Source organism: Eleutherodactylus coqui, chromosome 2 (genome assembly GCF_035609145.1).
Source record: "Eleutherodactylus coqui strain aEleCoq1 chromosome 2, aEleCoq1.hap1, whole genome shotgun sequence".
NCBI lineage: Eukaryota > Metazoa > Chordata > Amphibia > Anura > Eleutherodactylidae > Eleutherodactylus > Eleutherodactylus coqui.
In genome coordinates this window covers 129,088,483-129,100,822 of record NC_089838.1, presented here as the reverse complement: position 1 = coordinate 129,100,822, position 12,340 = coordinate 129,088,483, and the positions used below count along the sequence as shown (strand labels likewise).

The window sequence follows — 12,340 nt, the reverse complement described above, 5'->3', positions numbered from 1 at the left end:
GTTATACCAGCTGTACATATATAATTATATACAGGAGAGGTATAACTTATACCAGCTGTACATATATAATTATATACAGTATATACCCAGGTTATACCAGCTGTACATTTATAATTATATACAGTACATACCCAGGTTACACCAGCTGTACATATATAACTATATACAGGAGAGGTATAACCTATGCCAGCTGTACATATATAATTATAAACAGTATATATCGCGGCTATACCTGCTGTACATATAATTATATACAGGAGAGGTATAACTTATACCAGCTGTACATATATAATTATATACAGGAGATCTCCAGGTTACACCAGCATGGTACATATTACTATATACAGGATGTATATCCCCCTATATCCCTGTATATAGTGGTATGTCCCATGCTGGTGTAACCTGTGTATCTCCTGTATATAATTATATATATACAGCTTGTATAACCTATACCAGCTATACATATATAATTACAATTCCTCCTTTATTCACCTCTGTAGCAGTCTCTGGGCAGCCTGTAATGGAAAGTCCCATCCTTTGATCACATGACCAGAGCCTGGTCATGTGATCTGCAGCCACAGGTCCTCTTGCAGGTCCTGTGCATCCAGCGCTCCAGAGGTGAGTAGAGCCGCACTAGCCCCTCCCCCTGGTAATCGCTGGCCGGCAGAGACTGATAGACTGCAGCTGTGACCACTCAGTGGGAGGGCCGCGCGCCTGTAATTGGCTGACGACTCTACGTGTAACAACCCTCCCCTCTGCTCTTGCCGACCTGCCTCCCGTCTCTCTCCTCTCCCTCCTCAGCCATCATGCGGCCGACAGCACCGGTCCCCTGGGCCCCCTCAGCTCAAGGGCCGGGTCGCCGTTGCGACCCCTGCTTCCCCTCACCGTACGCCAGTGGTGCTACCCACTGAATCAATATGTCTCTTTCCTCTCTAGAAGACAAAACCAGAACCACAAATATAACAAAGAAACTCCATGCAGATGTTGTCCGTGGTCAGATTTGAACCTAGGATTTCAGTATTGTAAGACAATGGTGTTGTTTGCTAAACATCATTCTCCTTCATCCTTATCTGGAAGGGGAAAAGAATAAGAAACATAAAGAGAACATGCAAACTGAATACAGATGTTGTCTTTGGTCAGATCTCAACCTAGGACTCTAGCATTGCAAGGCGACAATGCTCACCACTCAACTACCATGCCCATTCTTCCTTCTCCACAATATAAAGAGAACATACAGACTTCATGCAAATGTTGTCCTTGGTTAGATCTGAACCTAGAACCTTATCATTGCAGGTCAACAATGCTAGCCACCAAGCCACCATTCTTCATCCCTCTCTGGAGGAGGAGCTAAAAAAGAAGAAACACTAAATCACCATGTTCATTCTGCCTTCTTCCTTTTCAGAAGAACATGAAGAAGAAACATAAAGAGAACATACAAACTCCATGCAGATTTTGTCCTTTGCCAGATTTGAACCTAGGACTCTAGAGGAGAACAAGAAGTTAAAACATAAAGAGAACATACAAACTCCGTGCAGATGCTGACCTTGGTCAGATTTGAACCCAGGACTCCACCCTTGTAAGGAAACAGTTCTAATCACTAAACCACCATGTCTTCCTTTTTTTAGAAAACGAGTATAAAAAAGAAGGAGAAACATAAAGACTTCATAAACACCACATGCAGATGCTATTTTGGTCAGATTTGAACCTAGAATTCTATCACTGCAGGGAAACAGTGCTGAAAACATTGTCTTGCAGTGCTATGCACTAGGTTCAAATCTGACCAAGGAAAACATTTGCATGGAGTTTGTATGTTCTGGTTATGTTTTTTCTTTCTTCAGAGCAGGAAGAATGAGTATGATGGTTGAGCAGCTAGCACTGTTTCCTTGCGAAAGCTGGAGTCATAGGTTCAAATCTGATGAATGACAACATCTGCATGGAATTCATATGTTCTTTTTGTATTTCTTCTTTTCTAGAGAAGGAAGAAGCATGTGGGCTCAGTGATTAGCACTGTTGTCTTGCATTGAAGGAGGGCTAGGTTCAAATCTGACTTAAGACAACACCTGCATGGAGTTTTCTAATTCCATGCACATGTTGTCATTGGTCGGATTCAAACCTAGGACTGCAGGGAAATAGTACTAAGCACTAAGCAACATCCATTAACAAAGGACCATCAGAGCTTGTTTTCTGAACCTCCATGTAAGTAGAAATAAACCATTTGAGGTTCATGTTCTCACCATTCCTAATTTTTAGCAAAGTTTGATTCAAATTTGGGTTCTACAGGTTCAGTTTACTCATCTCTAATTATAACAATGGCATTTTCTTTTGTGACTCATAATAAAACTATCTGCAGAGTCCCCACCCCCTTTCCCCAAATCCCATCTACCTTTGTTGCCACCTTTGAAAAATAGTGAGAGAAACTGAAAATATCGAAAAAGTCACAAATTATTGTCTCAAACTATTGTACAGCCTTTGATAAATCCCCTCAAAATGTGCAGAACACCCATAGTTAAGTTTATGGATGGTTAAGTAGGAGCCAACCCAATGGTATCGGAGGCTTTGGTTCCAGATGAATGAGCTGTGAAAATTGGATGAATTGTGGAAGTGCTACCACCCAGGAGAACCCACCAAAGGTGGGCACGACAGATGTGTGAAAACCTGAAGAAAGAAAGACTGATGGATACGCATGACTCTCAAGAAAAGATAGTGGGACTGTAGGATGTAATATCCAACTTCTCTTTTATTGAGTATATTAAAAACTAGCATAAGATATTCCACCTCTCCTGCTGTCTCCAGCTCCATAACTGGTACCAGCAGCACTTTTGGGATCCATATCCCTGTAGTCCAAGAAGTGATGTCCCACCCAGCATTTCTGAAGCAGGGGGCTCACCCTGAAACGTGTATCCTATGCTGGTTTTTAATATACTTAAAGGGGTTGTCCCGCGGCAGCAAGTGGGTCTATACACTTCTGTATGGCCATATTAATGCACTTTGTAATGTACATTGTGCATTAATTATGAGCCATACAGAAGTTATAAGACGTTTTTCACTTACCTGCTCCGTTGCTAGCGTCCTCGTTCCCATGGAGCCGACTAATTTTCGGCGTCTAATGGCCAAATTAGCCGCGCTTGCGCAGTCCGGGTCTTCTTCTTTTCTCAATGGGGCCGCTCGTGCAGGATGCCGGCTCCGTGTAGCTCCGCCCCGTCACGTGCCGATTCCAGCCAATCAGGAGGCTGGAATCGGCAATGGACCGCACAGAAGCCCTGCGGTCCACCAAGGGAGAAGATCCCGGCGGCCATCTTCAGCAGGTAAGTAAGAAGTCACCGGAGCGCGGGGATTCAGGTAAGCACTCTCCGGTGTTCTTTTTTAACCCCTGCATCGGGGTTGTCTCGCGCCGAACGGGGGGTTGAAAAAAAAAAAAAACCCGTTTCGGCGTGGGACAACCCCTTTAATAAAAGAGAAGTTGGATATTACATCCTACCGTCCCACTATCTTTTCTGGAGAGTCGTGCCTATCCACTAGAGCTAGTGAAAATGAAACCATTGATATCAATGGTTTTGTTTCATTATGTGGCTATGATTATCACGGCCGCAAAACGGGACTAAAACATCTGTTTTAGCCCTCAGACTGGAGTTTGAAATGACAACCTAACTAAATCTTCCCATCTGAATGTCTTCCATTTAATTTTATGATTGAGACAAATGATATCCATATAATGTGACAGCGACAGGCAGATTAGTTTTTTAATGTTTACTGGGCTATGAGGATTTATTCAGTTTTTGCTGAAAATATGTAATCTACTTTTAATTCTCTTGAAGTTTTTATAGGTTTTTCTTACAGTATGCAGACATAGGGGATTGCCTTCATTAGCCAGAAGTGATGGCCATATTAAAATTCTTTTCAAGAGAACATTGTAGCATTTGACTCTGGAGGATTACAGTACTCAAGAGAGAACCTTTGTTTTAATGGATGCCCTGCAGTGCTTTACTTTTTCCGCATTGGCACTGCAGGTAAAAATTGCACTTAAACTGTGGTTCCCTTTCCAATAACAGCTGGACTCAGAATGAACCACAATGTGGGAAGGGTTTGTTCAAATTGGCCAACTTGTTTAAATGAATGTCAGGATATCTCCTAATTCACAACCTGAGTTGCAAAACTGCTGTACAATTACTGTTATAGAATTAATTTCAGTAGGTCCAGACATGCATAATGTTTATGACTTGTCAAATTAAGTATTTCTCTTTGTATTCCTTTTAGCACTTGATGTGGATTTATGTGCAGAAACGTTCAAATCAAAGCACATTGTAATTTAAAGATTCAGGATCTTGCTGTTTCCGTTCTATTTTTAAAAGGTTGTTGCTATAACCTAATGACATCAATAGAAAGTTCCCAAGCTAGGTAGCCACAATGAAGGTATTCATATAGTAAAATAAACTTCTTGGCTAAGACTGCTGTTTTTATCAACCAATGTCAATTCATAGTGGACATAATTGAAAACATTAATATTGCTAATTCTAACATGCATAAACAGAAAGACATCTCATGGTGTGAATTCCAAGTTGATACTCAGCAGTCAGTGTACCACCCTCTTTCAGACTGAGATATGACTTGTAATTGGTCAGGTCAGATCCCACTTGCACTGTACTCTATCTAACCTGCTGCCATTCCAAAAAACAGGAGCCAAGGTAAGTTTCCTTCTCGCTGTCTCCTTATATGAATTATCTTTGTACTCTAATATTTTAGTCACTAATCTCTTTTAATGCCACTCAAAAGTTGCAATAACTAATAAAATCCCAAAACTTTTTAAAAATAGCTTTTCAAAATGGATACATAGATAAATCCATCTCTAGAGAATTGAAATTGAAGTCTAGTTAAGATTGTATTCTGGAACAGTTTTAAATTATTATTGTTTTTATTTTCTGCAGTTGCTAAGTTATTAGGAAAACTTTGTATTGGTTATTCATTCATCATATAAACTGTTTATGTTTTTGGAAAATATGTACTCTTTTAGTAAATAATATTGAAACATGAAATGTGTTTGTATTTATTAATCTAATCTATTGCCTTATTTGTATTAAATATTGTTACATTTACTAACTTTCTACTCTGGTCTGGTCTTTTTGCAAACTGTGCAGATTTCATATTGAAGCTGCTATTTCAGCCTTAGATGCTTTGCAATGGAAATAGGTAATTCAAGCAGAGTTCTCATGATGGGTACACTACATAAAGTATCTTTGAGAATCTGACATAAATGAGAGCTTTGTGCTGCTCTCTTTTCCCAGTGGAATTTCATATCCTCATGCCTAAAGCTGCTTCATAAAAGCTTTCTTTCTTTTAACTTACTGAAATTTAGTTTATGTGTCAGTTCATTCTGGCACATGAATTGGTAATGTTGCTGGACTAGAGGTACTAGGAACTGCAGATGAATAGAACAAGTGTATGGGACTATGAAACACTTAGCATCTTAAAGAGAACTGTCATTCTAGTAGACACCACATGTCACATGCTTATTTACCCAAGCAGGAGGAGTGTATATGTGGCAAATATGTTCCTTGTTCATCTAGCACTAATGTGTTGTAACCACATCAGCAAAGAACTAGCTAAACAGGTAATAAACTGAAATATCAAGTACATTAGAAAAATGAATACATGGTTTGCATTTAGAATTTCTTAACTTAAAAATGGCATGGTTAGTGATATCAAACATCATTTGCCCACTAGAAAGGACATATAAAACTCTGTTCAAGATGTTTTATGGAACCTTTAAAAAGTATGAAATTTGGCAGGTCCCCAAAACTTGCTAGTACCTCCATGGGTCAATGAAACTATTATTTCCCAATACTAGTGCAAAAAACACTTTATTATATAAATATCTTGAAAAGTCAAGTATAATGGTTCTTTAAAATTAACAAAATGCCATATGATAGTGTTGTCCATAGACATAGCTAATAGAATCCATTAAGCTAAATCAAAGTTTTTACAAACATTCACAAGTTATCATTTGTGATCATTCCGTACATGTATTTTGCATCATGCCATTAACCCAAGTAGCAAAAATATTAAGCTAAGTGGTATTATCTATCTTCAAATGCATCCATAAATATCAACTGTCTGGCTTGAAGATGTTGACTTGTAGACTTTATGGCAGACAACCAAAATCTATGTGTACTCCTATTTATATGTAGAGAGAAAAGTCATTGAGTTGATGCTGCTGTGTGACTGTGGGATTCTCACAATATTTTTTACACTCAAATGAATAGAGCTCCTCAGCTTCTGTTACTTGCCCATGAAATGCTATAATTTAAGGTTATTTTGCCATTATGCAGTAGGGATCATAATTTCAATTAGATAACTTTTTCCATATTTTGTTTCCCTTCAAAGATTTAAAGAATGAAGACGTTTGCAAATATTTTCTTGGGATTTTTTATACTTAAAGCAGCAGCAGCTGCTCCTCCAACAATTGCCATTAATTATGATACAGATACATATGAAGTTGATCTTTATAGCAATTACGACTATGATGAGAACGGTAGTATTGATCAAGGAGAGGTATTTGCTTGCATTTATTATTTTAATGTTTTAGTAGCTTCAACTTAATGCAAATAATGTTTTAAGAGATTGGAAAGTATGACAAATTGTGATTTTAAGGGAATGATAATGTAGAAGATTTTAGCTGTGTCTTGCATATGTAAATACAGTATGGATCTGAATGAAGTGATTTTTCACCATATCTTTACACTGGTTAGTGCTCTGTTTTTCTGGTATGGAGCTCTAAAGTTTAAAATGATTGTGTTAAAAGGAACCTGTCATCTCCATTATATTGCACTCACTGAGGAAATCATAAAGTAGTGACAGACATGCTGACTTCAGCAGTCTGCTACTTGCCTGTTTATGATTTTGGAGTACTTATTCTTCAGTCTTGCAATGTGCTATCAGTGATGAGTCCCAATTGTTCTAGAGTTGCAGCTCCACCCACCCACCATGATGGACAATTTTCTCCCTATTACAATGCATTGAGAAACTGTTCATTATGGTGGATGGGCGGGGCTCATGAATAATCTAGACTTATCTTTCACACTGTGCTGCAAGATTAGATTCAGTTCTCTGCTACTAATTAATATTAGCACAAAGGTCTGTCACTACTTTATACTGACCTCAATGAGGACATCATAAGGAAAATGACAAGTTTCCTTGAAATACTACAAATCTGTGTGCCTGCAGACACCACTAGAGGGAGGTAACAAGCCTACTGCATACTGTCATTAAAGTAGTACTATGGCAATTTTTCACATTTTTTTTACATATAATGCTACCTTACCAGCAATATTTTAGCTGTGCATTTTGTTTCATTCCTGCTCAGTTGCATCCGCACATTTACTATACCCAGCTATATCATGTGATCCTAGTTTGTCTGACAGTCCAGAGCTTGCTTTCCTGTGTAGTCAGTATGTTAGTCTCAGGGGGATCCTATGTTTGTGGCTGCAACACATTCTGTTCCGTAGGATATTTTTTTTATCAAATATCTTTTCGTTTGATTTTGTTAAGTAAGTAAATAACAGGTAAACAGACAAAGTAAAGGACACCACACAAGTTGTCATATATGCAGTGACATGAGTGAATATACTACTTGGGACAAGAAGATGAGAACTACAGCATTAATAATGATAGGGACATGTGGTTACTAGTAAAGCAAGATGACGTTTAGGGCAGCACATTAAATCATAGAAAGAGAGCTCTTACTTAGAATCTAAGGCCGCCTGCACACGAACGGATTTGCATTGCGGAATCCACAGCAGGTGTCCTTACCGCGGATCCGCAGGAAATGCTGTTCATAACATGTTATGGAAAAGTGCCTCTTGCTGAACAAGAACAGAAATCAATTGCGATTTTCGCTTGCATAGCAAAAATTGCAGCATTTCCTGTTTTAGTGCGGATTCCGCACGGATGGCTTCCATTGAAGTCAATGGAAGCTATCCAATCCGCGGCCCTGACATTGCAATGTCAATTGCGGAAAAGTTGCGGATTCTGCTTCACCGCCTAGCGACGGCATGGGAAAAATTCACATTTTTAAAAATATCTGTACTACATATGTCAGACGCTGTGCAGACTGACGCAGTAGACATAAACAAAAAAGAAGACAGGTAAACTGGGTCGCCAGCCGGGGTCAGAGCCGGATTCTACTGTGGGCTCCTGCATGTGGAATTTAGCTCTGCCCGTGTGCAGGCAGCCTAATAAATGCACCGTTAAACAAAAGAACAAAAGAGATAAAAGAGCAAATTGAGAAGCCAACACACTAAAATGCAGGTGCCAAATTGTCAATGAAATCAATCTGAGGGTTATTGTGTAGGATATCTTGTTTTTTTTGTTAGTCTTTTTGTTTTCACTTTGGGTTTATTGCTCACCTTGCTTTTTAGGCATTGTAATGATCAAGGTCATTTTACTAATAGGCAGGGCTGGATTAACAATCATGCTAACGGAGTACGGGCTCCAGGCCACGCTATTCCGAATGTTCAGGGAGGCCCCGAATAGCCTGTTCTTTAGCAGGCTGCAGGAGCCCCAAACACTGATTCCCACCAGTTCAGCAGTTCTGGTGAGACAACAAGCCCAAACGTGGTTTCAAAAACAAAAAAACAGCTCTATACTCACCTTCCTTTACAATACTCCCATGCCATGTGAGATCGGTCCTCTGATCTTCTTTTCTTAAAGGAGATGTCCCGAGGCAGCAAGTGGGGTTATACACTTCTGTATGGCCATAATAATGCACTTTGTAATATACATTGTGCATTAATTATGAGCCATACAGAAGTTATAAAAAGTTTTTTACTTACCTGCTCCGTTGCTAGCGTCCTGGTCTCCATGGTGCCGACTAATTTTTGGCCTCCGATGGCCAAATTAGCCGCGCTTGCGCAGTCCGGGTCCTCTGCTGTTCTCTATGGGGCTCCGTGTAGCTCCGTGTAGCTCCGCCCCGTCACGTGCCGATTCCAGCCAATCAGGAGGCTGGAATCGGCAGTGGACCGCACAGAAGAGCTGCGGTCCACGAAGATAGAGGATCCCGGCGGCCATCTTCAGCGGTAAGTATTGAAGTCACCGGACCGCCGGGATTCAGGTAAGCGCTGTGCGGGTGGTTTTTTTAACCCCTGCATCGGGGTTGTCTCGCGCCGAACGGGGGGGGGGTTTAAAGAAAAAAAAAACCCGTTTCGGCGCGGGACATCTCCTTTAAGGATCAGCGCAGTCACATGATGAGTGCTGTGACACAAAACTGGTGTTGCCCTATCCTGAGGCCAGGCATAGGCTAGTGCAACCGTGTTTCCCCGAAAATAAGACAGTCTCAATTATTTTTTGCCCCAAAGAGGAAACAGTGTCTTATTTTCGAGAAGGAGGGGCTTACAATTACCTGGTCCACGGCATCCAATGGTGTCTGGCAGCGGTGCGGCGTCCTCCTCGTCTCACAGCTGCCTTCTGTTGTAGACGGGACTCTGAATACCCCGCCTCAAGCAAAGCAAGCGCTGTGATTGGCTGAGAGAGCGCTGGCAGCCAATCATAGCCGGCGCTCGATTAGCCAATCACAGCCATTCAGTGATGTAATTCACTGAATGGCTGTGATTGGCTCATCGAGCACTTTGTTGATACCGGAAAATAGGAAGATCAGAAGAGCAGTCCAGAGTGGCATGAAGGCGAAAGTGCGTATAGAGCTGTTTTATGTTTTTGAAACCTGCAGAGAAGGTAGGGGGCAGAAGTGACAGCTTTATTTAATTAGGGGGCAGAAACTTTGGCATTATTATTATTAATAGGGACAGGAAACTCTGAATTAATAATTACAGAGACATAAAAAGGCATCATTAATGATGGGGGCGCCAAAAAAAAGTCATTATTACACTGGCGAACACAATTTTTGGTCACTGAGATGTCAGAATTTTTGGGGGGTATTTTGTGGTCATAGATTCTGAAAATGACAATACTTTCTCTGCTTATCAAGATCTGACATATGTCCGTATAAATGTATACATGTACACATATTGTATTGTATATGTAATGACTGCCAATCAAAAGCTTAAGGTGTAAAGATAAATCCCAAGAAGCCTAGAACATGAATTAAACAAAAGTTTCTTCATTGAGCCAGATCGTTGAAACTACATATTTGTGATTTCCTGTGATTAGATATTTCTGGACATTGGCGCTGGATGTTTCACCAGTAGTCCGCCATCATCCACAGTACTGTCCTTCCACAGTCCTTATTTCCTGGTGAAATGATTCACCCTGCTTATCACTTATGCAAGACCCCAGAGGGGTGACCCTGGGCACCTGGTTAACGTGAAGAGCTGGGAGGGATAAGTGCTGACGTGTCACGTTGGCACTTGCCATGCTCTGGTCCCGGAGGGATGACATGCAACCAAGGCCAGTGTAGATTGCCAGCCAAGCTTCAACACTCCTTTGGCTGGGAGTGCCAATAAAGGTGATGAGGGGGGTTTTAGTGGATATCACTCATGATGCCACCGTTCCCACACACTGGTAATCAATGCAGCAGAGTAAATAACACAGAAACTTGTGTGTAGTGCCTCGGGTCCCTAGGAACGGTTAGGGCCCGGTATAACTTTTACTTGAAGGAAACTTGTATAACGGGTATTACAGGTATAATTCACTTGTAGCAGTACAGGCTAGAGCTCAGAGGTAAGGAGGATACACAGGAACAATACAGCCCTATAGTCCACATTAGGTATATGTCACCGGTCCTCGAATTGGGAGCACTCTGGAGGAGGAGAAGGGTAGGGGTCACTCCACATACACTCTGGCAGACAAATTACTCAAGCAGATGGCTTAGCCTAGATAAACCCCGCACGGCATCCCCGTGGATGTCACAATTAAGTACCTCTGCGCGGTGATCCTAATGGCAGACGGCTGCACAGAAAAACGCCTGTGTTGTGAATAGGTACTTGTTTTAGTAAACTGGGGTAATGCGCTCTCTCCCTCTCTGGAAGGGACTCACTCCACTCACTTCCACTCTCCAGACACTATGGGTAGTCGCTCTTCTTCCTCCATCTTCACCAACATGGAAGCTAAAGGTGCTTCCATGCAGCTCTGTGTTAGCACTCTCTGCTCCTGAAGATGGAACTTTTTCCCACTCTCAATCTCTCTTTTATCCTCACTTATACCACATGACATAGTAGAATAAATATATTCAGCCGACAGAGCTGACAGACAATGATTTTAACACAGTTAACCCTTCAGACGCCGCTGCTGTGCAACACACATACAGAAAATGATATGACAGCTTTGCAATGTGCATCCACATAAGACAATACATGTATGACATTCATGGAGGGGACCAGGATGGTGTTCTGGGACACTACACTTATATCACCAAGACAATCTGGAATTCGATCCAAAATGACTATCACGCAATCTGCTGCTCATGTTACAACCAAGTGTTCAGAAACAGAAGTGCACATAATCTCCACAAGTTCACCAGAGTTTGCGGCCTTATAGTTCCCAAGGAAATGCTTTACAACGATACAAAACAATGACCACGCACACGCCTCAAAGTTGTCCACTGAATCTTGGAAACGTCTTTCTACTATGGTGGCAGAAGAGCAGCATTATTTATAAGTGGGGCAGAAAAGGAGGCATTATAAGTTACGTGGGCATGAAAAACAGAATTATTACCTATGGGGCAATTAACTTACGAGGGCAGAAAAGATGGCATTTTTACCTATGGGGACAGAAAGGGCAGCATTATTAATTATGGGGACAGAAAAAGCTGAATTATTAATTATGGGACAGAAAAGAGGCATTTTTAATATGGGAGTAGAAGAGGCAGCATTATAACTGATAGGGGCGGAAAAGGGAGCACTTTTACTGCATGGAGGGCACTAAAAGCAGCACCTACTGCATGGAGCCTAATTACTATCTGGAGTTCTATGGATTGTGTAGAGGTTTGGAAAACATAGGGAGGGTGATGGAAAAGAAAGGAGCCAAAGATTTCTGTGTCAAATTCTGCAGAGATAAGTTGTAGTTAGGATGAGTCAATGCGATGGTGTGGGCGCAGATAGAGAAGAAAAGGGAGAGAGAACAACACCAATCAGATATTATGCCACCTGTGATCACTGGAGGTAACTGCAGTGTAATCAATGTCATTATGTAGAGGTGGTAACTAACTATAAAGACGTGACTAGAGAGCACTGTGAAAGGATACAAAGAATGTAACTTAGCATAAAAAGCGGAATGTCCTAAATATTTGCTGCGCCATGCGCTGATTACCATAGGGGGTGCAGAGCATGGGGGGACCCCATCATAATTTAGTGCTCCATACTGTCAGAAGCCTTAATTTGGCCCTTCTAATAGGGCA

At 41.1% G+C, this 12,340-nt stretch overlaps 1 protein-coding gene across 1 annotated transcript in view; it reads left to right on the top strand.

Moving 5' to 3' along the window:
* The first annotated feature begins 4,575 nt into the window (after nt 1–4,575).
* EPYC (epiphycan) overlaps nt 4,576–12,340 on the top strand; it is a 56,423-nt gene continuing 48,658 nt past the window's right edge. Inside the window, exons 1-2 of the mRNA XM_066591508.1 lie at nt 4,576–4,682; nt 6,379–6,546. Coding sequence (XP_066447605.1) covers nt 6,388–6,546 — 159 coding nt within the window. The 5' untranslated portion in view covers nt 4,576–4,682; nt 6,379–6,387. The remainder of the gene's footprint in view (nt 4,683–6,378; nt 6,547–12,340) is intronic.